Raw genomic sequence first — 23,680 nt, 5'->3', positions numbered from 1 at the left:
GCAGGCCGGGTTGAGGGACCCCCCTCCCGCCGAGTGCACAAATTTTCATGCACTGGGCATCTAGTGTTGGGAATAAAAATGAAAAGTAACAAGCTAAAAAAACTTAAGGTGAAGGTCTTGATCACGTAAAAATCAAAATACTGAGGATAGAATGAAAAAGAAAAAGAAAGATATTCTTCTGAAGTAAAAGACAAAGATCAGAAGAGGCAGAAATATAGAGAAACAAAAAACTTTAATTCATTTCTTGATTTGCCAGTGTCCTAACTCCCTAAACTTTGTAAGTGACCATTTAAGTTTCTGAACTTGAAGTTCTCAATAACTTTATGTAGCACCTATAACACCAGAGATGGACGTTACATGCATGAAAAACAATATTAAAAATAAATATCTAAGTAAACAAACTTGATAATTCCAGGTCCACTTCATATGAAGCCCACGTAAAGGTACATTTTACCTTGATACCTTCGCAGGCGAGGATCAATAGCTGCAGTGAATGGATGTGTTCCTATCTCTGTTACAACACCCTGTGGCAGACATGGCTGCGCTCACATTCTCTTGACACTCAAGCATGGCAAACACTAAAAATGAGCTACTTTTTTCCCAAGAATGCCATTTGTAGAGCTAATATTTAGAAGGAAATGATTACCTTGATAAGCACCTTGAGGCAAAGCTATTCAGCAAGGAATTACTGTTTTCCCTAACCTCCAGATCTAAAACAGGAAGTCGATGACTTTTATTATTCAAAACTGAATGACATGGGATATAAAGTACAGCAGAAGGAATATAGTCAATGATAATGTAATAACTGTGTATAGTGTCAGATGGGTACTAGAGTTATTGGGGTGATCACTTCATACGTTATATAAATACTCATTATGTTTTATACCTGAAACTAATATAATATTGTATGTAAATTAACTGAAAATTCATTTTTTAAAAACTGGAATAGGTGTGGGTTAGTATGTATGCACACAGTACTTAGCTCTGTCCACCGAGCAGGCCTACATGTAATGACATATAAGTAGCAACAAGCAGAGCTAACACTCAAGGTTTCAAATTCTATCCTTAAATAAAAGAAATCAGGGCTCCTTGCAGAAATAACTGATTCTAGGGGCAGGAAAAATATAACAAAAGCATCTTTTAATAACAAAGTAAGAAACACTCAACAAAAAAAAATGTTTTTAATGGAAGTGAACAGGAGCCAAATTGAGAAGCTCCCAATGGCTACAGCTGGAACAATTTGAGCACGAAAATAAATTAACATGGTATTGGATTATAATTAAAAGTATAAAATATACATGAGTCCATACTGCTAAAAAAATCCTATCTAATAAAAGAATAATATGCAGATTGACCATCACTCTAACACACAAGATGGCTGCCCCCATATAGTCAAAGATCCTGCCCCCATGTGGACACAAGATGGCCACCACAAGATGGCCACCACAAGATGGCCACCACAAGATGGCCAGCAAGGGAGGGCAGTTGGGAGGGACCAGGCCTGCAAGGGAGGGCAGTTGGAGGCGATCAAGCCTGTAGGGGAGGGCAGTTAGGGGTGACCAGGCCTGCAAGGGAGGGCAGTTAGGGGCAAACAGGCTGGCAGGGGAGCAGTTAGGCATCAATCAGGCTGGCAGGGGAGTGGTTAGGGGGTGATCAGGCTGGCAGGCAGAAGCAGTTAGGGGCAATCAGGAAGGCAGGCAGGCGAGCAGTTGAGAGCCAGCATTCCTGGATTGTGAGAGGGATGTCTGACTGCCCATTTAGGCCCGATCCCACCGGGATCGGGTTTAAACGGGCAGTCGGACATCCCTTGAGGGGTCCCAGATTGGAGAGGGTGCAGGCTGGGCTGAGGGACACCCCCCTCCCCAGTGCACAAATTTCGTGCACCAGGCCTCTAGTGATTAAATAAATAAATGCCAGATAAATCTTCTCCTTACATGAACTTCAGATAATAATATCCCTCCTATAAGACACTTTTGAGGGTGGGCTAAATCTGTTGACTTACTTCTAAAGAATAAGGTAGGGAAAGAAAATAGTAACTTTATAGTGGACAAACCTGGTAAATACTACCTTACTTGCAGAGAGTAAGTAGATATAACAAGCTTTCCTTTATTTAAAAAAAAAAAAAGAAAGAAAGAAAAAGAAAATATAAGGAAAAGCTAAGCATATTACCTGAAGTTCTAAAACAAGTCAGAAAAACAATTGGATGAAGTCTGTTCCTAGTATCCAGAAAGAGGTAATTGAATCCCCAAAGAAGATGTTTCCTATTTTAAAATGTCCATTATGTTGAACTTATTGCAGCATTTTTCTTTATTATTGCTCCTGATCTGCTGGATGGTGCTAATTTAGTTGGGAGACAAACAGTAAGCCTACAGATGTCTTCTGTAGCTTCAGTCTAGACAACTTCTAAAAATGCAGTCAGATCCTCTAGGACTAAAATTACAAAATTTTCCAAATGTGCTTATCAACAAACCATGCATCTTTCACCAACCTGAAGCCATGATGTAAGAAAATTAAATTTCCTAAAAACGATATGATTATGAGCAGAAGTTACATTCAGGATAGAAATATGTTAGCTGATAAAGCTTCTACATGCCAGAGTAATAAGTTTATTGTATATGAAATTCTGGCAATAAGAAAAATATTGTTTTTTTAAGGAAGATATTTCTATATTATTTATAGAATAGGTTTTCAGGGTTTGATTATTTAGATAATATGCTTATGTCTCCAGTCTAATATACATTTTTGGCCCTTGATTATTTTATAATAAATACATGATCTCTACCAAAAGATGGTAGTTCCAAAAGCAGAGATAATACCCAAATCACAGAAACAGCTGCCCAATCAGAAATTCCCTTATCCTGTACTATAAATGTTTTAGGCTAAACTATAACTCAGAAATATGCAAAAAAGATGAGTGGCTAAAATACATCAAATCTTTTGTACTTGAATTAAAGCGTAGAAGCCTTTCCTGAAGGGATCTGTATTAGACCTTCACCCAAAACAGATTTATTGTTTTTATTCACAATTGTAACAAGATGAGTTATCTTGTTTTCCATCTGAAATTATACTGAGAAATTGGCAAAGCTAAATTTGGATAATCTGAAAAAGTAATATCTTATTTTCTAATAATTCTCTATATATGTAGTATTTCAAATACTCCAATAATCTACTTGAGTTACCACATGATAAAATGGGCAATGGTGAATTTATTGGGTACAATCAAGGTAAAAAAATTCTATCTGCCTTACCCCTGGCTGATGTTGCTCAGTGGTTAGTGTGTCGACCTGAGTACAGAGGGGGTCGCAGGTTCAATTCCTCATCAAGAGCACGTACCTGGGTTGCAGTTCGATCACTGTCCCTAGTCGGAGCACTTTCAAGGAGGCAACCAATCAATGTGTCTCTCTCACATCAATGTTTCCCTCCCTCTCTCACTCTCCTTCTCTTCCTCTCCCTACCTCCCTTCTACTCTCTCTAAAAATCAATGGTGGCGGGGGGTGGGGGGGCTGCCTTTTACTTAGAAAAAGTCCACTATACTGGCTGAGGAGGGGGAAAAATGATAAAGGAAACTCAGTGTAAAATTCTGGTGCTCTTTCCTGTCATTCTACTTAGACAGCAATGGTCTGGAAAGAGGATAAGATGACAGATGGAAAACTGATGTTTGCTCAGCCCAATTCCATATATACCTCTCAGAATTTGAACTTATCAATATGACTCTAGGGTCTAAAGATATATGTTGCCATATCATATGATCCCAAATGGAAGCCATATGCTCTACTGGGTTCTTAATAATATTGGTGAGCTGATCTAGCACTGTTCCTGAGGGTCTTACACATCCCAGTGCTAATATAATCAAGTGCTGGAGGTCTTTCAACACGGCCACCCATATGCATTAAACTGGAAAGGAATGCAAATAAGCCAGAAGCAGCAATGCATGCATGGATTCTGCAACTAATACAAGCATTTAGGGCTCTCTATTTCTTCTGAGTATCATTTTACTTGTATGCCACAAGCTTTGAAATAAAGTTCTCATTTTCATTAATTCCTAAGTAATTTGTAATTTCAGGTATGATTTCCTTTTTGATTCAGTGTCCTATGAGGAAAGAATGTGTGACAGATTTTATGGTTTCCCAACCTTTAACAAGAAGTAAAACACACTTTTAAGTATAATTTGAATTTCATCTCAGGGTTGACTTTTAGAAGGTCGCCGTCCATAAAAATACCTATTTGCATTTTGAAACCTTTGGATTACCAGAGGCTCGGTAATCCAAAGTTTCTAGGTCTATATATATTTAAAATTTTCCCTAGTAAAGCTATTTTGTCAGTAAAAGTAATGACCAAAAATTATCTCTATACTCGGAAAACTACAGGACGTTGAAAAAAGAGATAGATGAAGACATAAACAAATGAAAGAATATACCATGTTCATGGTAGAATCCACATCATTAAAATGTTCATACTACCCAAAGCAATCTATAGATTCAATGCAATCCCCGTTAAAATAACAACGGCATATTTCACAGACCTAGAACAAACTCTCCAAAAATTCATATGGAATAAAAAAAGACCACAAATAACCGCAGCAATCCTGAGAAAGAACAAAGTTGGAGGGATCGCAATACCAGATATCAAGCTATATTACAATGTCATTGTTCTCATAACTGCCTGGTACTGGCACAAGAACAGACATATAGACCAATGGAACAGAACAAAGAACCCAGAAATCAACACAAGCCATTATGCTCAATTAATATTTGACAAAGGAGGCAAGAGCATACAGTGGAGTCAAGGCAGTCTCTTCAATAAATGGTGTTGGGAAAACTGGACAGATACAAGCAAAAAAGTGAAACTAGATCACCAACTTACACCATACACAAAAATAAACTCAAAATGGATAAAGGACTTAGAACATAAGACAGAAACCATAAAAATCTAAGAAGAAACCATGGGCAGCAAAACATCAGACATGTCATAGCAATATCTTTACTGATATTGCTCCTAAGACAATGGAAACTAAGGAGAAAATAAACAAATGGGACTACATCAAAATAAAAAGCTTCTGCACAGCAAAAGAAACCATCAACAAAACAATAAGAAAGCCCACTGTATGGGAGAACATATTTGTCAATATTATATCCGATAAGAGTTTAATCTCCAAAATTTATAGGGAACTCAAACATCTTAACAAAGGAAGATAAACAATCTAATCACAAATGGACAAAGGACCTAAATAGACACTTTTTGAAAGAGGACATACAGAAAGCCAAGAGACATATGAAAACATGTTCTAAGTCACTAATCATCCCAGAGATGCAAATCAAAACGACAATGAGGTACCATCTCACACCTGTCAGAATGGCTATCATCAACAAATCAACAAAGGACTAGTGTTGGCGAGGATACAGAGAAAAAGGAACCCTCTTGCACTGCTGGGGAGAATGCAGACTGGTGCAGCCACTGTGAAAAACAGTATGGAGTTTCCTCAAAAAATTAAAAATGGAACTCCCATTTGAACCAGTAATCCCACTTCTAGGAATATATCCCAAGAAATTAGGAATACCAATCAGAAAGGATATATGCACTCCTATGTTCATAGCAGCACTGGTACAATAGCTAAGATTTGGAAACAGCCTAAGTGCCATCAGCAGATGAGTGGATTAGAAAACTGTGGTACATCTACACAATGGAATACTATGCTGCTGTAAAAAAGGAGTTCTTACCATTTGCAACAGCATGGATGAAACTGGAGAGCATTATACTAAGTGAAATAAGCCAGTCAGAGAAAGGTAAATATCACATGATCTCACTCATTTGTGAAATATAATGAACAACATAAACTGATGAACAAAAAAATAGATTCAGAAACATAGAAGCATTGAACAGACCATCAAACCTCAGAGGAAAGGGTGGGGGGAGGGGTAAGAAATCAACCAAAGGCCTTGTATGCATGCACATAAGCATAATCTATGGACACAGACAGTAGGGGGATGAGGGCATGTGCTGGGGGGTGGGACCAGCTGGGGAGAGGTCAATGGGGGGAAAAGGAGACACATGTAATACTTTAAACAATAAAGAATTTAAAAATAATAATAATTGATGAGAAGTTCACAGCACAGTGCTTAGCATAGAAAAATGCATACTACATATAGAACTTTATGATTTATTCTATGAATTTTAAAATAGAATTGATCTTGGATAGGAAGAAATAAGAAATGTTGAATTTGCCTAATCCTCCAATATATATTGAATTTAGGACATCTCATTTAAATGTTTGTTATTCCAGTTTTTCTAATAAGAACTAGATATCCCTTGATAAAAAATGTCTGTGTGGGATTCTTTATAGTAAAAGAAACAAGTCTTATTAATGGTGATATGATTTTGGGATTATAAGTAAATTGCTTATACAAACTGTCTCTCTAATAGAATTTAGATATATATCTGTTATCATGGTGTAATAATTATTGGCACCCTTTCATGTTCTCAAAATGATTTGGTTTAGACAACAAGTTATATGATTGCACCATTTTAAAAGACATAGAATTAAATAAAAAACCTCCAGGATCTTAAAAAAAATTTATCTCTAGCCCTGGCCAGGTAGTTTAGTTGGTTAGAGCGTTGGCCCGATATGCCAAGGTTGTGGGTTCAATCCCTAGTCAGGGCACATACAAGAATAAACCAATGAATTCATAAATAAGTGAAACAACAAATTGATGTTGCTTCTCCTCTCTCCCTCCCCACTCTGTTCATCTCTCTCTAAAAGCAATCAATAAAAACTATCTCTAAACCAAAGGAGTAAAGTAAGAAGTAAGGATTTCATCAACTGGAAATGCCAGATTTCATCATTTAATAAGATTGGGTCTTCAAGATTCATTAGCCTTTAGCTGCAGGGTCACACTGTCACTGGTGCTTTGGCATCATTCCCTGCTAAGTCATATCAGCAGCACCATTATTTGTGAAATTGCTAATAATGGATTTCTAGGAGACCTCATCTATCATTTTTAATGTTTCCTCCCCTCGTTTTAATGAGAAGGGGCTGCTATTGTCATACAAACACATCATTAGCCAAAGGGATAGTTACTGAAAACATCAAATGCAGTCAGTGCTCATTCTCTCTGTAAAGGAGGAGAAGAGAAAGAATGACGGGAAAGGAGGGAAGAGAAAATAAAGAAATTGATTGATTGGTTGCTTGCTTTTTAAAAAATGACCAAATGCCCATTCTATGCATAGAAGTCTGTCTGACAGCGAGGAGGAGATGGAGAGCATGTGTGCTGGGGGCATGGAGCGCCATGCCTGGGAGTCAATCAGGTGTGTAGGACACCTTTTTTTCAGTCTCAGGTTTGGATACATCTGAGTTCCAGTGGATCAAGCGCGTAGAGCTAAGCAGTTGGTCACAAACACATCAATGAAGCACAGCAAAGAGAAAACTATTTCCTTCCCTTCGGAGCAAAAACAGACTGAGACAGCAATCAAAAGGCAAAGCTCTTTAAGACTGCTGAGAACTAAGATATTCCTCACACAAAGTCTATTTCACTGTCTCATATCCCTTTGCTACCGAAAATATTAACATTTGTGGGGACCTAGGCAGAGTGAGGCGACTTGCTAATGGATTTGCTATTGTTTCTTTCTGATCTTAATTTTAATCTTTTTTTTAACCTCAATTCAGCATCCTCCTTTGCAATGATCCCCATGTTTCTACAGTTACATTTCACTGTTTTCCATTTAAGAAGCATTGAAAGCTAATTATATAAAAATTCTAGCAGAGGACACGAACTCTCCCAAAGAACTCTCCTGCTGGTCAATTATTAAAAAAAAAAAAAAAAAAAAGGATAAATGAAATGGTTAAAATACTTCACATATGAAAGTATATAAATTATACCTGATTAGGCAGTGGAGACTTTAGAATCTGAAAGCTTAAAAAATGATAAAATGCAGAACATGCACATGGTCCAAACAGCACCTTTCAAACTCCCAGCTTGACTAGCATCATCTGAAAGGACCAGGGAGCATGGAGCCAGCTTATACCATGACCACTCTCCAGCCATGTGAGAACTTTCCTGTCCTGTGTCCTCACCTTCCCATTCTCCTGAATTCTGTCCCTGGTGGGTGCTAAACAGTGAGTTGGGGAAGGCAGTGAATGAAGAGAAAAAGCAAAAGAACTCCATACAACCTTCCGCTAACATGGGCAGCCTGCCCTGACCAGGGCTGGGGAGTGTAAGTGAGAGGACACGCACTGCTTTGGAATGCATATTACGGCAAGTTCACTACCTTGGACTGGACCCTTTAGTTCTTGAATCAAGACTGAGTTTGTGAATTAAAGTGACCCAGTGACAGTTGATTATCTAAGAATGAGCTGAAATGCCACGCAGAGCTCTCACTGCGTAAAGTTAAAGGCACCACACCAGATAAAAATAGCTGTGTTTTGATTTCATCCCACGTGAAGCTTGTTCAACATATTGGATATGGAAAACATGATCACACACATGCTTGTTAACATCTGGTCTCTTAAGACATCCACTAACACAAAGAAAAGTCACCATCAATGCTGTCTCTTAAAGTGACCAAAGATAGCAGCGCTGGAACAATGTTGATAAGAAATAATAGCTGCTAAGAGCCCAAAGCAGGGTCTTCAGAACAAAAGGGAAGAGGATTAAGGGACCCTCCAGAGGAGGAAGGCACACTGCCTGCTCTTTAAACACAGTTGTTGTTTTTTTGAAAAATAACCAAATATTTGGAAATTTAATGACATACTTCTAAATAACAAATAGGTCATAAAAAACTCACAAGGGAACTTAGAAATATTTGGAAGAGAATCAACAGAAAACACAACATATAAAAATTAGTCGGATGTCACTAATACGTGCTAACAGAGAAACTTATAGCATTACTAAGTTACATTAGAAAATAAAGGTTTCAGATCAACAATCTATGGCAGAAATTGGCAAACTTTTTCTGTAAAGAGCTAAATGGTAAATATTTTAGGTTTTGCAGGTCATATGGTTTCCATTGCAACTACTCAACTGTGCTGTTGCAGCACAAAGACAACTATGGCTAATATGTAAAATAGCTGTATTTCAATAAAACTTTATTTACAGCCAAAACCGGTTTGGCTCAGTGGATAGAGCCTCGGCCTGCGGACTCAAGGGTCCCAGGTTCGATTCCGGTCAAGGGCATGTACCTTGGTTGCGGGCACATCCCCAGTAGGGGGCGTGCAAGAGGCAGCTGATCGATGTTTCTCTCTCATCGATGTTTCTAACTCTCTATCCCTCCTCTCCCTTCCGCTCTGTAAAAAAATCAATAAAATATATTTAAAAAAAAAAAAAACTTTATTTACAAAAATGGGCAATGGAGCTAGATTTGGTACATGGGCCATATTAGCTGATCCCCACTAGAATATTAGCTTTGTAAATGTGGAGAATTTAATCCATTTTGTTACCTGCTGCATCTTCAACCAGTGCATGGCCTTTAATATATGCCTAATAAATATCTGTTGAACGAACAAACTAACCTACAGAACAGGCATATGAGTTAAGTATTATCATTTTATAAATGCGTATACTAAAATGAAATAATGTGTCACACCACCAGTAAGTGACAGAACCAGCATTTAAGCACGGGCCTAATTCCAAAGTTCTGTGCACTTTCCCCTACAGTACACTGATACAGCAAAAGCACCACTGAATAATTATAAAAGCATCATACTGTCAAATACATATTCTTTAACTGTCCTTTTCCCTTACCCATAGTTTGTAGTTTCCTCAGAATTAGTACCAAACGAACAGGTATCATAATGTTAAAACCATATATACATAAACATGTAAAGATATAAACACACATATTTATGTTTATATCTTTATCCCATAATCTTTATATTTCTATATCTATATCTGCAGATTTAATATTTATACTACAATTGATGCAACAAAACCCCTAGATTGAATCTTGGACACAAACCTTTTAATTTTATAAGTAAGGAAGACAAGAAAGCTAGCTTCTTTAAAACAGACATCATATCTAGAAGACCAAATCAATTTTGTGCACTCATACATGTAGCATACATGAGTATGACATTCACTTTTATTCTTTTTATAAAAATGTAAGGAAAAAACAAACACCAAAACATCCTATTCTTCTCTGCCTTACAAATCCCTCATTTCAGCTCTCCACGTAGAAGGAGCAGGCTCTTGGCTGTTGCATGGTTCATATACAGCAACCCTGTCCCATGGGCCATAGCTGCCTTCTTTCAATAACCAGTTCCCAGAGCTGATCACACACATCTGCTTCCCTTCACAAGTCAATAATCCATGGCAGCTGTTTTTCAAAAACAGACATTAGGAAAGCCAGAGCAGTTCTGAATATAGATTCTACGATTGCACGTCTTTCTACATTTTCGTAACTTGCCTGGGTTTTACCATCAACATGATAATAAGGGAACTGGAAGGAGCCAACTTGCTGTTTTGTTCAATTTTCTCTCCTCAGATGCTCAGGGCAGAATTAAAAAAAAAAAAAATCTGTGTACACGGACCAATGCTGCATACTAAGAAGCTATTAAAGAAGAAGACAAAGAGCATCCAACACCACTTGCCTGCCTTAAAACTTAATGCATCTGACATGCAGTGATTAATGGGCATGCCACGATGCAGAAAAACTCAAGGCTTTGCAACCACTGAAAGATTATTAAACCCAGTAAGAAGATAAAAGTAAATGAAAAATGATATAATAAAGCTGAACTCTGCAGATGCTTGACTGCTAGATCTTGAAATAAAAATATATCTACATTTTATAAATCAACATACTAGTAAATCTTTGGGGCAAATAGATTGCTCATTGAAACGGAGTAAGAAGGCTAAACTGTACCTCATTCATAATCAAGTCAGAGCAGGAAATCTGTCCTCAAAGAGTTTAATTTTGGGTACTAGAACATGAATTTAGGATGAGTGTGTTGTACTAGTAACCGTAAAATATAGTCCTGTTATATCAATGTATTTTAAGGCAAATGTTCCCTCTTTAACATTAAGCAATAGAGCACTAAAGAAGATGAAAACAATAGCCATTATTTATGGAACACTTTTAGTGTTTACTTTTCATTTTTTTCTCACTTATCCTAATAAAAAATCCGAATCCGAATCCTATATACTCCAGGTTGTATCATTTGTAAGGGGTAGAGCTGAAATTCAAATTAGATTTCTTCCAAACTAAAGGCCATGGTCTTGGATTCTTAAGCTATCTTGCATCCAAAAGAATTAAATATACACACTGTGCATCACATATAAAGAAACCAAGAAATAATTATCAGCTACTAAAAGAACAAAAGAAATGCTCATCAGAAATGACACTACAGGGATCATTTGAGATCTTGCTTCCCGGCATGTCATCAGTTTGGCTCAAATAAACTCATAAAACTTCTCAAAAAGAAAAAAGAAAAGAAGAAATGATACTACCAACTTCTATTACCAAAAAAGTAGACTTGACACAAGGATGCTTTTTATGTTTAACCGGAGGCCCTGTGCACGAAATTCATGCACGGGATGGGGAGGGTCCCCTCAGCCCAGCCCTGCAGCCTCTCCAATCTGGGACACCCCCCCCCTCCCCGCCGAGCCTAAACCAGCAGTCGGACATCCCCCTTATAATCCTAGACCACTGGCTCCTATCCCCTCACCTGCCTGCCTGGTTGCCCCTAACTGACCCCCCTGCCAGCCTGATCACCCCTAACCGCCTCTGCCTGCCAGCCTGGTTGCCCCTAACAGCCCCTCCCCGCCGCCAGCCTGGTCGCCCCCAACTGCCCCCCGCCCCCTCCGCCAGCCTGGTCGCCCCACGCAGCCTGCTGTTCAGTCGTTTGGTCACCCCTCACTGCCCCCCCTGCTGGCCTGATAGCCCCATGCAGCCTGCTGCTCAGTTGTGTGGTTGTCCCTCACTAACTCCCCTGCTGGCTTGGTTGCCCCACACAGCCTGCTGCTCAGTTGTGTGGTTGTCCCTCACTAACCCCCCTGCTGGCCTGGTCGCCCCACGCAGCCTGCTGCTCAGTCCTTTGGTCATCCCTCACTAACCCCCCTGCTGGCCTGGTCGCCCCATGCATCCTGTTTGGTCGTTCATTTGGTTGTTTCGGTTGCAATGGTCGCTTAGGCTTTTATATATAGAGATTTTCCTCAGCATTCCGTCAGAACTCCAGTTCCTGATTGCCACCCGACCAGGCCCAGTTCTTTGGAAACTCATTAGCACAAGATTGTATTAAGAAAATTATAAAGGAAGACACACTGGTGTTTTAATCATTCACAGCAATCCCAGAAGGATATGTAAAATCAGGATACATGTTGTAAAATCATTTCTACAAATGACACCTACATAACGCACACTGTCACTGTGGGAGCTACCAGCCTCATTGCTGGCTAAACGAACACAATATAAATGAATCGACTTTTTGAAGATGCCCAAGTTCCCAGAAGGCAAAAAGTGTATTAAATATAGTGTCCTTTCTGCCCCATACTCAGGATTGAAGCAAAATTATTTCAAAACTCATTAACAGTTCAACAAAATAGATTTAAAACTCTATTGCTTTTGTTCACAGTAATCAATGCTTTTCGAATCCCCAATAGTACCAATAAATTTATCAAATACATTTAGCACTTACTTAGTATGTACTATGCTCAAACTCTATATGTACTTTGTAGGTATTATGTCATTTATTCCTTTATACAGTCCTGTAAAGTAGATACTATTACTATATCATTCCTATATTATAGATGAGGAGACATAGGCAACTGCTTCAAGTTACACAGCCTGCAAGTGACAAAAGTAGGATTTTAACTCAGGTCTGTCTCACTGCCAGACCCTTGCTCTTAGCTGCTAAGCAATGAGAGCCAGACGGGACTCCTGAAATTATCTAGTCTCAAACCCTCAGTTTATAGATGAGGATTCGACCCAAAGAGCTTAAGTGCTGTGTTCAAGGTCACACCTTCATTACTGGCACATCAGGGCTAATACCCAGGGGACACTTTTCTATGTTCCTTCTACTACCCATCTGGCCTTTTTCTAAAATTTGAAAATAGAAATACATTCTGATTTCCATAAACTGCCTATCATCACTGCACAGTGCTCAAGAGGTCCTCTCTGATTCGTTGAAGCCTCCAAAAGCCTCTTGTGACCACGGCTGATATAGAAAGACAAACATTTTTAAAGGAAAACAATAATATAATCAATAATTAGCTAAGGGTTCCTACTGTGAAGGGGTCAATCATATATTCCCTCACATTGTAAATATGGATTCTGACCATTCTTGAATACACTGGTTCCCAAACCTAGTTACACATTGTAATCACTAAAATCTAAGAGATTTCCAAAAACTCTCAAATCATAGAACACGAGCCTCAATTCCTAAACCCAATTCTTTATAGCTGGCGCTATAGAGAAACGCACAGGAACCCTTAAACACAGTACACCTCAGCAGAGTAACCTGAGCTCCGAATCCCCGCCCTGCACATTTCGGAAAGCAACAACGGGAATCCTATGAACCCCATTCCTAAATCAGCTCATTGCAGTCCTTTCTCCAAAGTGAATTCTGATAGGTTTCTTCCCTCATTTAGGTCAATAGTAAATGAAAACCATTTGCATTTCACAAGCATGTTGGAACATCCCAGGTTTTGTTTTCCATAATAGAAGACAATGTGATTGATTACTTCTGGGGTCATGTGACCAATCAAGAGAGGACGTTAGCCCTAGCTGGTTTGGCTCAGTGGATAGAACGTCGGCCTGCGGACTGAAGGGTCCCAGATTCAATTCTGGTCAAGGGCATATGCCCGGGCTGCAGGCTCAATCCTCAGTAGGGGGCGTGCAGGAGGCAGCCAATCAATGATTCTCTCGCATCATTGATATTTGATCTCTCTCTCTCCCTCTCCCTTCCTCTCTGAAATGAACACAAATATATATATTTTTTTTAAAAAGAGGACTTTAATCACTCACTGTGAATAAGAAAATAATAGGATTAATATAAAATTTATAAACTTGTTCAGTGCTCTTTCTAGTTTATAAGGAGTTAGTTATGATAAACATTTGTAATTCTTACTTTTATGATAGAATATAATTATACCATTGTTTAATCTTCCCTACCTCTTTCTTTAATGGAAAATTCTACTTTGGCCCAGATCTTGCCTATTTTTAGTCCCAGCTACATAATAAACTGGCAAAGCTGAATATTTCTCAGGGTTTGCTTAATTAAAATTTGATTCAAATAAGAAAACATGATACAATATTTCTTTATTGTTAAAATAATTATTTTGTACTCTCATGGCAATCTGACAGGATTTTCCTTAATGTTTCAATATATATATTCTGACCCAAGCATAATTCAAAAGGAAAATGTCCACTTACAGGGATCATCCAGTTCGCCAGGTCACCATATTTGGAAACCTGCATGGCTCCTAGCATGGTCAGGTTGACATGTCCTCTGAGAAAGAGAAAGAGGAATTAACAGGAAACTTCACAAGCTTCATGTCCCTTTGCTGGAAATTGCCAGCAATTAAAATAAATAACTCTGTATTCCCCAAAATGCAATTACTTTCCCCACCCAACACCTGATTTCCAAATACATCAGCTTAAGCTGATGTAGAGAAAGAACCATTAAGAGTTCTTTTTTTAAAAATTATAGCTCATAATGTTTCCAAAAGACAAATTAATACAGGCATATACAGTGAGTTTGTTGCCTACAGTGAGGGAGAATGTGGTTTGACTGGAAGGCAAACATGAGCTAGGAAATGAACACAAAGTTTGTAGAAAACGTCAGGGGCCTCAGAAAGAACTTTTTAAAAATGTTTGCTTCGTGATAGCTGGCACACAGATATAAATTCCATTTGGGGGGCTCTTTTAATAACAGCAGGCTGGCTGTTCTCATTCCCAACATCCGATGTGAATAATTTCACATCTCTGTGCAGCCAAACAAGCCCAGGATGGTTTTGGCGGGGAGACGTGTCTATGTTCAGAGCCTGGCTGACACGCTCAGCCAGTGACTCAGCTCATTCCACACTGTGAAACGTGAGCGGCTCTGTCATTACATACCCTCTAATCATCGCGAATGACTCATCGCTGGAGAAGTAAGAGGCTCCTGGAAGAACAGTAACTGTTTCCTTGCCTAACACACACACACACACACACACACACACACACACACACACACACACGAAAAAGAGAAAAAAAGGGTATTAGATTTCTAAGAGTACTGTGGTGGAGAGAGGGGTCTATTCCTTCTCTGTTCCCGAAGGAATGAAGGTAAAATGCAGTGGTATTTAGGGGTGTGGGGGACACAGTGCAAACTGCCCGCCCTGTGGAGAGGAGCATTCTGTCACTAACACTGTTCACGTTTGCCCTTGCACGGTGATAATAAAGAGCAAACCCATTTTTTTTTCATTTTATTATTGTTCTGAAGTTCTCTACAGACAGTGCAATACCCTTCCAGGCCCCCCAGCAGCCCCACTCCCCTCATCAGCAGGTGCTATATGTGAATAGGACTGAGGAGGAAAGAATCCAGTGCTTCTGTGGTCACTGGAGCAAAGAGATTGTGGAATAGCCATGAAGAAATGCAATTCTGAAGGGAATACCACAGGAGATATACCTCAGATATTTTTTTACAAAACCAATGAATAATCTAGAAAGATTCTTTAACATCATTAGGGCTAAACCTTCTCTTTCCATCTCAATCTCTATCTCCCTCTCCCTCTCATCTTTCCTCTCTTGACCCTGAAAGTTTCTATTAAAACCCTAGGACTTTGGGAATAACATACTAATACTGGCCAACGTATTTAATGTAATCCTCAAGAGGACCGCTCTCAAAACTTATATCTCATAATAGAAGTTCAGAACTGTGCAAGATCTTCATCTAATACTATCATCTGCTTTACATCTAAGCTCCTTTCTTCTTGTGATCTATTTCCTGTCTGTTCAGGAGCTTCGGGTGCCCAGGAGAAGCTTCTGGTCTCAACCAGAATAGTATTCACAGGCCCTTTGCCAAAGGTAGGTCAACTGTATGACCTACCATGCATTACCCTGGTGTAATAGGACAGAGAAAAAGAAAGAAAAGGAAAGTTGCAATTCCAAGATTGGAACAGAGAAAGGCTCCTGGACATAACAGGACCAGAGGGGTCTGACCATGCCCAGCTGTGCAGCACAGCTGAACCCAGTTTCTCAAGTCTTGCCCAAAAGCTCACTTCTCCATCTATATCCCTCTCCATTTGAGCTCGAATATGGAGAAAGAGGAAGACTATTTATATCATGCTGAAATATTTATCCCCCAAAGGAGTTGGATGCTAAACAACGAAAACATCTTCACATCTTTCAAAGTACCATAACGCTGAAAAGCTTTAGAAAATACTTTCTAGTGTGGTTAGTAGGAGCTTTTAGACAGCGCATAAGAGTTGAGGGATGAAATGAGGTGATGCATGCAATGCCCTTAGCCTAGTGCCTGGCACACAGAAAGGACCCCATAAATGTTGGCCTTGTCACTCCTCTCTCCGAACAATGTTGTCGCCCCTCCAGGAATCACTACAACGGAACCAGGCATGACTTTTATGGTGGGTCGTACAGCCAGCCTGTGGAGCCCAGGTTTCAGGACAGGCCTAATACAACTAAACCTTATCCTGACACAAATTCCAGGTCCAGCGAATTCCATTCCTCACCAATCCTGTGAGGGGGAGAGCAAGCAGGATCGTTTGGTAGGAAAGTAAAGCAGGGGAACATAAACATCTCCGTTCCTTCGGTCTCTGTGTGAAATCACAATGACTTCGCAATGGCAATTTCCACTGGCTGACGTACAAGCCAGGTGCTGTTTACCACCTCACAGGCAACGCTGAGGTCAATGCAGAGCGTCAGCTCTCCCTATGTGATTTATGAAGCACAGTTTTATTAAAGAGCCCGGACAGCACCTCTCATGCAGGGAGCTGTCAGGCCCCTGCCAATATATTCTGGTCTCTTACAAATTACGTTCTTCAGAAGCAAAGTTCATTTTGAGCATTTTAAAACATCCAATAGCTAAACAAATGGATATTTTAAAGTTGAATCCATGCTTTTCAAGTGCAATATCAAATAGAGTCAAGAAAGAACTACAACTAATAATATAATCAATACTTTAAAGAGAAAGAGCTCAGGGTATAGGAGGTAAAGGCCAGGAGCCAAGACTAGAAGACTGTGTGTCCAGGCCCTACCAATGTGATCCTGAGTACCTCACTTCATTTTTTTTTTTTAAATATATTTTATTGATATTTTTACAGAGAGGAAGGGAGAGGGATAGAAAGCTAGAAACATCGATGAGAGAGAAACATCGACCAGCTGCCTCCTGCACACCCCCCACTGGGGATGTGCCCGCAGCCAAGGTACATGCCCTTGACCGGAATCGAACCCGGGACCCTTCAGTCCGCAAGCAGACGCTCTATCCACTGAGCCAAACCGGTTTCGGCCCTCACTTCATTTTTATGGGCTCAGTTGCCCAATCTGTATAACGAGCATCTCACCTGAGGCTCAAACTGTATCATACATGTAAAAAAGTATGCAGTACATTATATAGAGTTATAGAAGTGGTGATTTGTTTTTACATAGTTATAAGGTTATTATTTAGAAAAAATGATCCTTACAAATAGCTCTATTATTATTTTAAAATTTCATGCACTGATTTTACCCAGACACTTAATTCTATATTCATTTCAAGGAACTTGTATTTAAAAAAAAAAAAATTCTTTCAAATTAACACAAACAATGGGCTGATCTCTCAGGTAATTTTCAAATTTGAGGAGTTGAGGAAACTGACAATTTATATTCTGGGTTCTCTAGCTCAGAGCTTTTCCTCCCTAATTTGGATAGCTCCAAAATCTAAAGCATCATAAATCCCAAAGAGGACTTTGATGAAAGAGTTAGAATATTATTAAACTGATTTGCAGCTTGGCTTCCCAAAAGCACTGAATTACTGTTTTACAAAGCAGTTTAAGATTATACATGACATTTCAGAAGTTGAAATATAAAACTGGTGGCTTCGTTAGGATGGAGCTACTTTTAAACTCAATCAGAAACGCCTACCATCCAACAATGTCATTAGAAAAGAGTAACTATTTTTCTAAGGAAAGTGGGTTCCATGAACTCAAGCCTGAAATTTAGAAAATGGAGTTATTCATTTTGCAAATAACTCACTAACATCATAAATTAATTAAGCCAAGAAGCAAATATTTTCACAGATCAATGAACTACTGCTAAAGGGTACAGCACAATTAAATTACAGCCTTGGCTAAATGTCATTGCTTTATCACAGTGGGCCTTTCAGCGTTGAGTCATGTTAACTAATTCAACTATTCAACCAGAAGCTGTTTTACTTCCAAAAATTCTCTAAGAATCAAACATCAATTCTTCTCGGCATCTGGCCTTTAAGTTCAGCTCATTTTCCTTCTCTTCTGAGATTGGCACATACTATTTTTGAATGTGGAGTAAGAATAATACGTTTTCAGGGATAGAGTGAATAGGAGTAAAAGAAGGGTAAAGACAAGCAGGCTAAGAATAGCATAAAAATTATCTTCTCGTGGGCAGTCCCATGCTAAGGAAAATCATCGGCCCCAACTCAGAGGCAGTGGTGCCTCAAGTATGGGCAGTGATGCTGGCCAGGGCCTCCAACCTGCTTTCCTCCTTCAGGTTGCTAATCCACGGACTCTAGGTTCTAGTTGCACAAAGAGCTAATAATAAGAGGTAAAGCATCTGAGTGTGGGAACAAGGAGGTGACAAGACCAGCGTCCCTAATTCAAAGAAACTCTGTTTATTACTTATATCACTGGGTCATACTTAGTAGCAGACACACTCTTCAGCACCACCCTTGAACCTCTGAAGGATGCTCTCTGACTCTGATGAGGACTAGTGGATAGGAAGTGGCTCCTGTAACAGAAACCCCCATGCACCAGATCTTTTCTTTTTGGCACTTTGGATCCACACCCACACTCTTCTCATCATGAGAGTGCAGACCTATTTCAACCTGGGATTATCCAAGGGGAGGCTCAAGCAGGAGACGCAGTGGAAGAGACCCTACCTCACCCTCAACCTGGCTGTGCTCCTTCCCTTCTCTGTATTTTCGTTCTTTCTGGGAGATGTCCTTGGCTATGTTTCCTAACCTTTGTTGCAGTTTTTCACATATATGTATATTCAGCAAGAATTTTGTTTAAACAGTCCTAATTCTTCATACCGAAGGCCATAGTTCCTGTTAGGTGACTGACCCTCTCTGACAGCTGCCCCTTAAGGCCCGAGTAGGGGTAATAATAGTAACTCCTCTTACCATCCTTTCCTGGTTTCCCTAATCCTGTCCACACCCCTGTCGACAATCCTTCCCTTCAGGCTCCTCAATTCCCCCATTTATAGCCGGGACCCTGACCGATTAAACCACCAGAGCTCTCACCAGAGGATGAAGCTCCACCTAGAATTTTGCCTTGAGCTTAGTCTCCCTAATAACAGTCCTCTGACAAGAAGCCAGGCAAAGATGGGGCTTGGAAAGCTCATCTCCCCTCCTCAATGAAAAATACAGTGACTACTCTCTAAGACAAGACAAAGAAGCAAGATCAACTCCTTACTGGTATCTGGAATAGAACTAAATCAACAGCAAGGAAAACACTGGGAAACTCGTAATGAGTGAGTTTACCTGCATTGATTAGATCTGCATCAACTTCATTTTCAAATGGATATGGACCCTGTCAAATAAAACAAATGAGTCAACGTCAATTAGTAACAGAAGTTGCTCACTGAACTGAACACTAATACTGTAATATAAATAACGTCTCTAAAAACTCCAGGAAATCGTCTTCAAGAGACTTGAGGTGAATCTTCAAAAGATAATTCTGGTATTTGCATGGCTGTGTTTCTCATATTGATTAGTCTTTCCTACACTAATAATCATGACTGGGTAAATGAAAAATATTTTCTAAATATGATCAAAGTTTGAAAGTAATGTTATTAGAAATATATGACAATAAAACAAAAAGTATTCATGGCCTACTATGAAGCAATGTCATTCATAAACCTTCCTCATAGCAAATATAAACTAAATGGCTGCATTATTTGGCTAGAAAGACCAACAGAGGCCAAGTTTCAGCTTTTAGGTATGCAGAAGCCAAAAGCTTGAATTTGGGGTCCTAACCTTATTGTTCAAAACATCTGAGTTTTGCTGCCTTTGTTTTCCCTTTGCCCACTTTTTCTCAGTAAGCTTTTTAAAATTTTTATATGCATTTTTGTAAGATATCTCTACTTGAATGGGGCAAGGAGTTCTGTAACATAACATATATTAATCAAAAAGGGAGAAAAGAGATAAGAAAAAGGCATAAGATAGAACCAAGAATGAGGACATACTGGCTGTAAAATTTTAACAGTCTTTCTATGGGACCAAAATTTTCTTTTGTAAGTAAATTGAAGTGGTAACTAATGTTTAGACCTATGTAAATTTCCTTTTAAACATTGACCATGGGTAATTCACATACACTTATTTCCCTTATCTTCAAACTGAGGGAACTGGTAATTCTTTCTTTTAAGGTACCCAAACAATATAAGTCTTCTTTTTCCTTTTTTTGTTTGTTTGTTTATCCTCACCAGAGGATATTTTTCCATTGATTTTAGAGAGAATGGAAGGGAGTGGGGGAGACACAGAGAGAGAAACAATGACTAATTGCCTCTGGTAGGTGCCCAGACCAGGGCTGGGGAGAGAGCCAGCAACCGAGGTAAGTGCCCTTGACCAAAATTAAACATGCAAAACTTCAGTCCAAGGGCCAACACTCTACTAACTGAGCCAAACCAGCCCGGGCCTAAGTCTCTGAATCCAATACAAATCTGATTTCATCCAAACACATATCATTTTCGTCTTTGAAAATGGTCATGATTATTGCCTCAATCAATGAGTATCGACTCTATGCTTATAAAAATTATTTATATTATAAATACCAGGTATACATTTTTACATATACAATTTTCATTGCATATTAACAGTTATAATCCACTGAGGAACAATAAAGATTAGGAATATTATAAATTGGCAAACTATAAATAATCTCTGCCATAGTTAATCATTAAATTAAAAATGCCAGGAAGCAAATGTGCTTCTTTTTTTCATTATAATATTGAGGAAAAACAGTGGTCAAATTCTCTGAGAATATTGAGCTCATCTGGAAAGTTAATTCTGAGGAAAAGAAAAGTCTACCCTTTGGGACAACAGGACCTTAAAACAAACTGATGAGAAGAATTGCTAAGACTTTTTGAATTAATCAACTGTCAAAAAAAATGTTCCTGCCCTAAATAGAAACCTTACTCTCCAGTTTTCACTCAGAGCCTTACTGAATTTTATTTCACAGAGACTTGTTAACCTTCATTCTTGTCCAGCCACACAAGAGTTAAAAGTAGTTAACTAAAGAGCTAACTGTGAAGTCCTCTGAAGCAGGCACCAGGGGAGATGGAAACTCATTACCTGATAAAGGAGGAGCAGTGAAAAAACTTGCATAGTCAGGAAAGGACATCTACTGCAGCAAATAGAACACTACATACTCACAACGACCACCACTGCATGGGAAAGTTAAATATTTTATTGTGATGATAAACAAACAGAAAAGGAAGGCTGGGAACTTTAAGCTAACAATTCTCAGTTTTTAGAAGATTTCACTACATGGGATAGCTAGTTCTCCATCAAGACTGCATAAATACATAGAAGCATGGAACAGACTGTGGAATCTCCGAGGGAAGGCAGGGGTGGGTGAGTGGGTTGGAAGAGATCAACCAAAAAACTTGTATGCATATATACATAGCCCATGGACACAGACAATGATGAAGGCCAGGGGGCGGGGGGGTGTGTGTGGGGGCAGGCTAGAGGAGATCAATGGGGGGGGGGAGGGCGGGGAAGGGGACATATGTAATACTTTCACTAATAAAGATAAATTTTTTTAAAAAAAAGATAAGCAAGGGAAAAAAAAGACTGCATAAATAAAACTTTAATTTCTATCTTACCAAACCCAGGATTCCATTTTCACTCTGCAGATGGATAGTCATATTTGGGCTGATAAAGTTGCTGGCCAGAAGTGGGATTCCTATGCCCAAATTAGCTGGAAAAGAAGATGTTAAGGTAGAACGTGGAAAAGGTAGCGAGATTTATGCTATAAATCTTCCACACACATCAACCTGAAGAAAAGCCTTCTTTAAAGGCACTTGCTCTGAATGTAATTACTGAACACATTCTCCAATCACCCTCTAGGCACTTTTGTAATTAAAAAAATAAATAAATAAATAAATAAAGTCACTAATTAATCACAGCTTTTTCAATAACACTGATATGCTTTCCCATAAATATATCAAAGCGGTGGCTTCAGAAGACTAGCCAAGAGGTCATTTTCACTGTAAGACATTCTGTTTGCATTACCATGCTCAGCAAATTTGGACTGATGTATTATGACTTGTAACCGATATATTATTAAACCTTGACCTGTGTTTAAAAGCAATTTTGACTTTTCAAAACTCCAACTAAAAATAAAGATGACTTAACATTCTTAAAAAGGGGCTACCATTTCTAAATTTTAAAAATGTTCTGACAAAACCAAAATGTCTGCATGAAAGTGTTTCGTCTCCTTTGGGTCACTGGGATAATATCCACTGGTGACTGAGTCTTCCCTAAAACACAAGGGGGGTAAGTTTCAGTGAAAACAATTGAGACCATATAAAAGGTAGCTGGGTTAAGGCATCAAAGAGTAACTGAGGGTTTTGGATCTTCTTCCTTAGACATCAAAATATGGTGTGGGTTCAGTCTTGCCTCTCAATACAAGCAGTGTGAACAGATCAGCGATATGCAGACAAAAACTCATAGACACAGACGACAGTATTGTGGTTACCAGAGGGGAAGGAGAGGGAGGGTGGTAAAGGGTAAAAGGGTTGAATATATGGTGATGGAAGGAGATTGGATTTTGGGTGGTAAACACACAATGCTATACAGATGATGTATTATAGACGTGTACACTTCAAACCTATATAATTTTATTAACCAATGTCACCCCAATAAATTTAATTTTAAAAAGAGGGGTAAAAAAGATATGCTGCCCAGAACTGCCGGCTATGTTGTCCACTGCTGCTCCAGAATGGCAAACACTCACTGTTACTTAAATGCAGTCAAAATCCAAACACTCATTGTACTAATTATCTCTTCCTATCTCTTTTTTGAGAAAATACTTAAAAGATTAAAAATGGCGGCAGGGTAGGTGGATGCTGCACGGACGTGCTCCCAAGAACAAACTGGAGTTACAACTAAAATACAGACAAACTTCCTGAATAATCAATGGAAGACTCGCAGGAAAGAACCCTGATACCTGAGGACTGGAAGTGGAGGCCGCAGAGAAACTGGTAAGAGGTGCGGAGGCAAGAAAGGGCTGGCTGGGTGCCCACAAGAAGCAAGTGAAATTCCGGAGAGATATCTCAGCTGTGGGGGGTTGCCACTGAGAACTCTGGGGTCTAATCCCCAAGCTGGGCCCCCCAGCAGAGAGTACCAGAACTGAGAAGGGTACCCACATAACATCTCCCTGTGAAAAGCAGCCAGGTTGCTGTCTGCTGGGACGTGACAGCTGAAAAGTCAGGAACCCTCTTAAAAAGCCAATGCACAAAATTCCCTGTGGAGCTGTTACAGAATTTACCAGGCAACCGGAAAATACACACACAGGAGTAC

The 23,680-nt window shown here is 39.2% G+C and overlaps 1 protein-coding gene across 2 annotated transcripts in view; it reads right to left on the bottom strand.

Moving 5' to 3' along the window:
* The window catches only part of OXCT1 (3-oxoacid CoA-transferase 1), a 140,692-nt gene that overhangs the window by 48,380 nt on the left and 68,632 nt on the right, over positions 1-23,680 (bottom strand). For both annotated transcript variants that reach the window (XM_080680331.1, XM_080680332.1), the window contains 4 exons: positions 21,982-22,076; positions 19,640-19,688; positions 15,043-15,115; positions 14,359-14,434 (listed from right to left, as the gene is read on the bottom strand). In XM_080680331.1, the coding sequence (XP_080536457.1) occupies positions 14,359-14,434; positions 15,043-15,115; positions 19,640-19,688; positions 21,982-22,076 (293 nt within the window). The remainder of the gene's footprint in view (positions 1-14,358; positions 14,435-15,042; positions 15,116-19,639; positions 19,689-21,981; positions 22,077-23,680) is intronic.

The sequence above is a fragment of the Plecotus auritus genome (genome assembly GCF_963455305.1).
Source record: "Plecotus auritus genome assembly, chromosome: 7".
Taxonomy (NCBI): domain Eukaryota; kingdom Metazoa; phylum Chordata; class Mammalia; order Chiroptera; family Vespertilionidae; genus Plecotus; species Plecotus auritus.
Note: the sequence above shows the minus strand (reverse complement) of the source record. Positions and strands in the feature narration are given on the sequence as shown.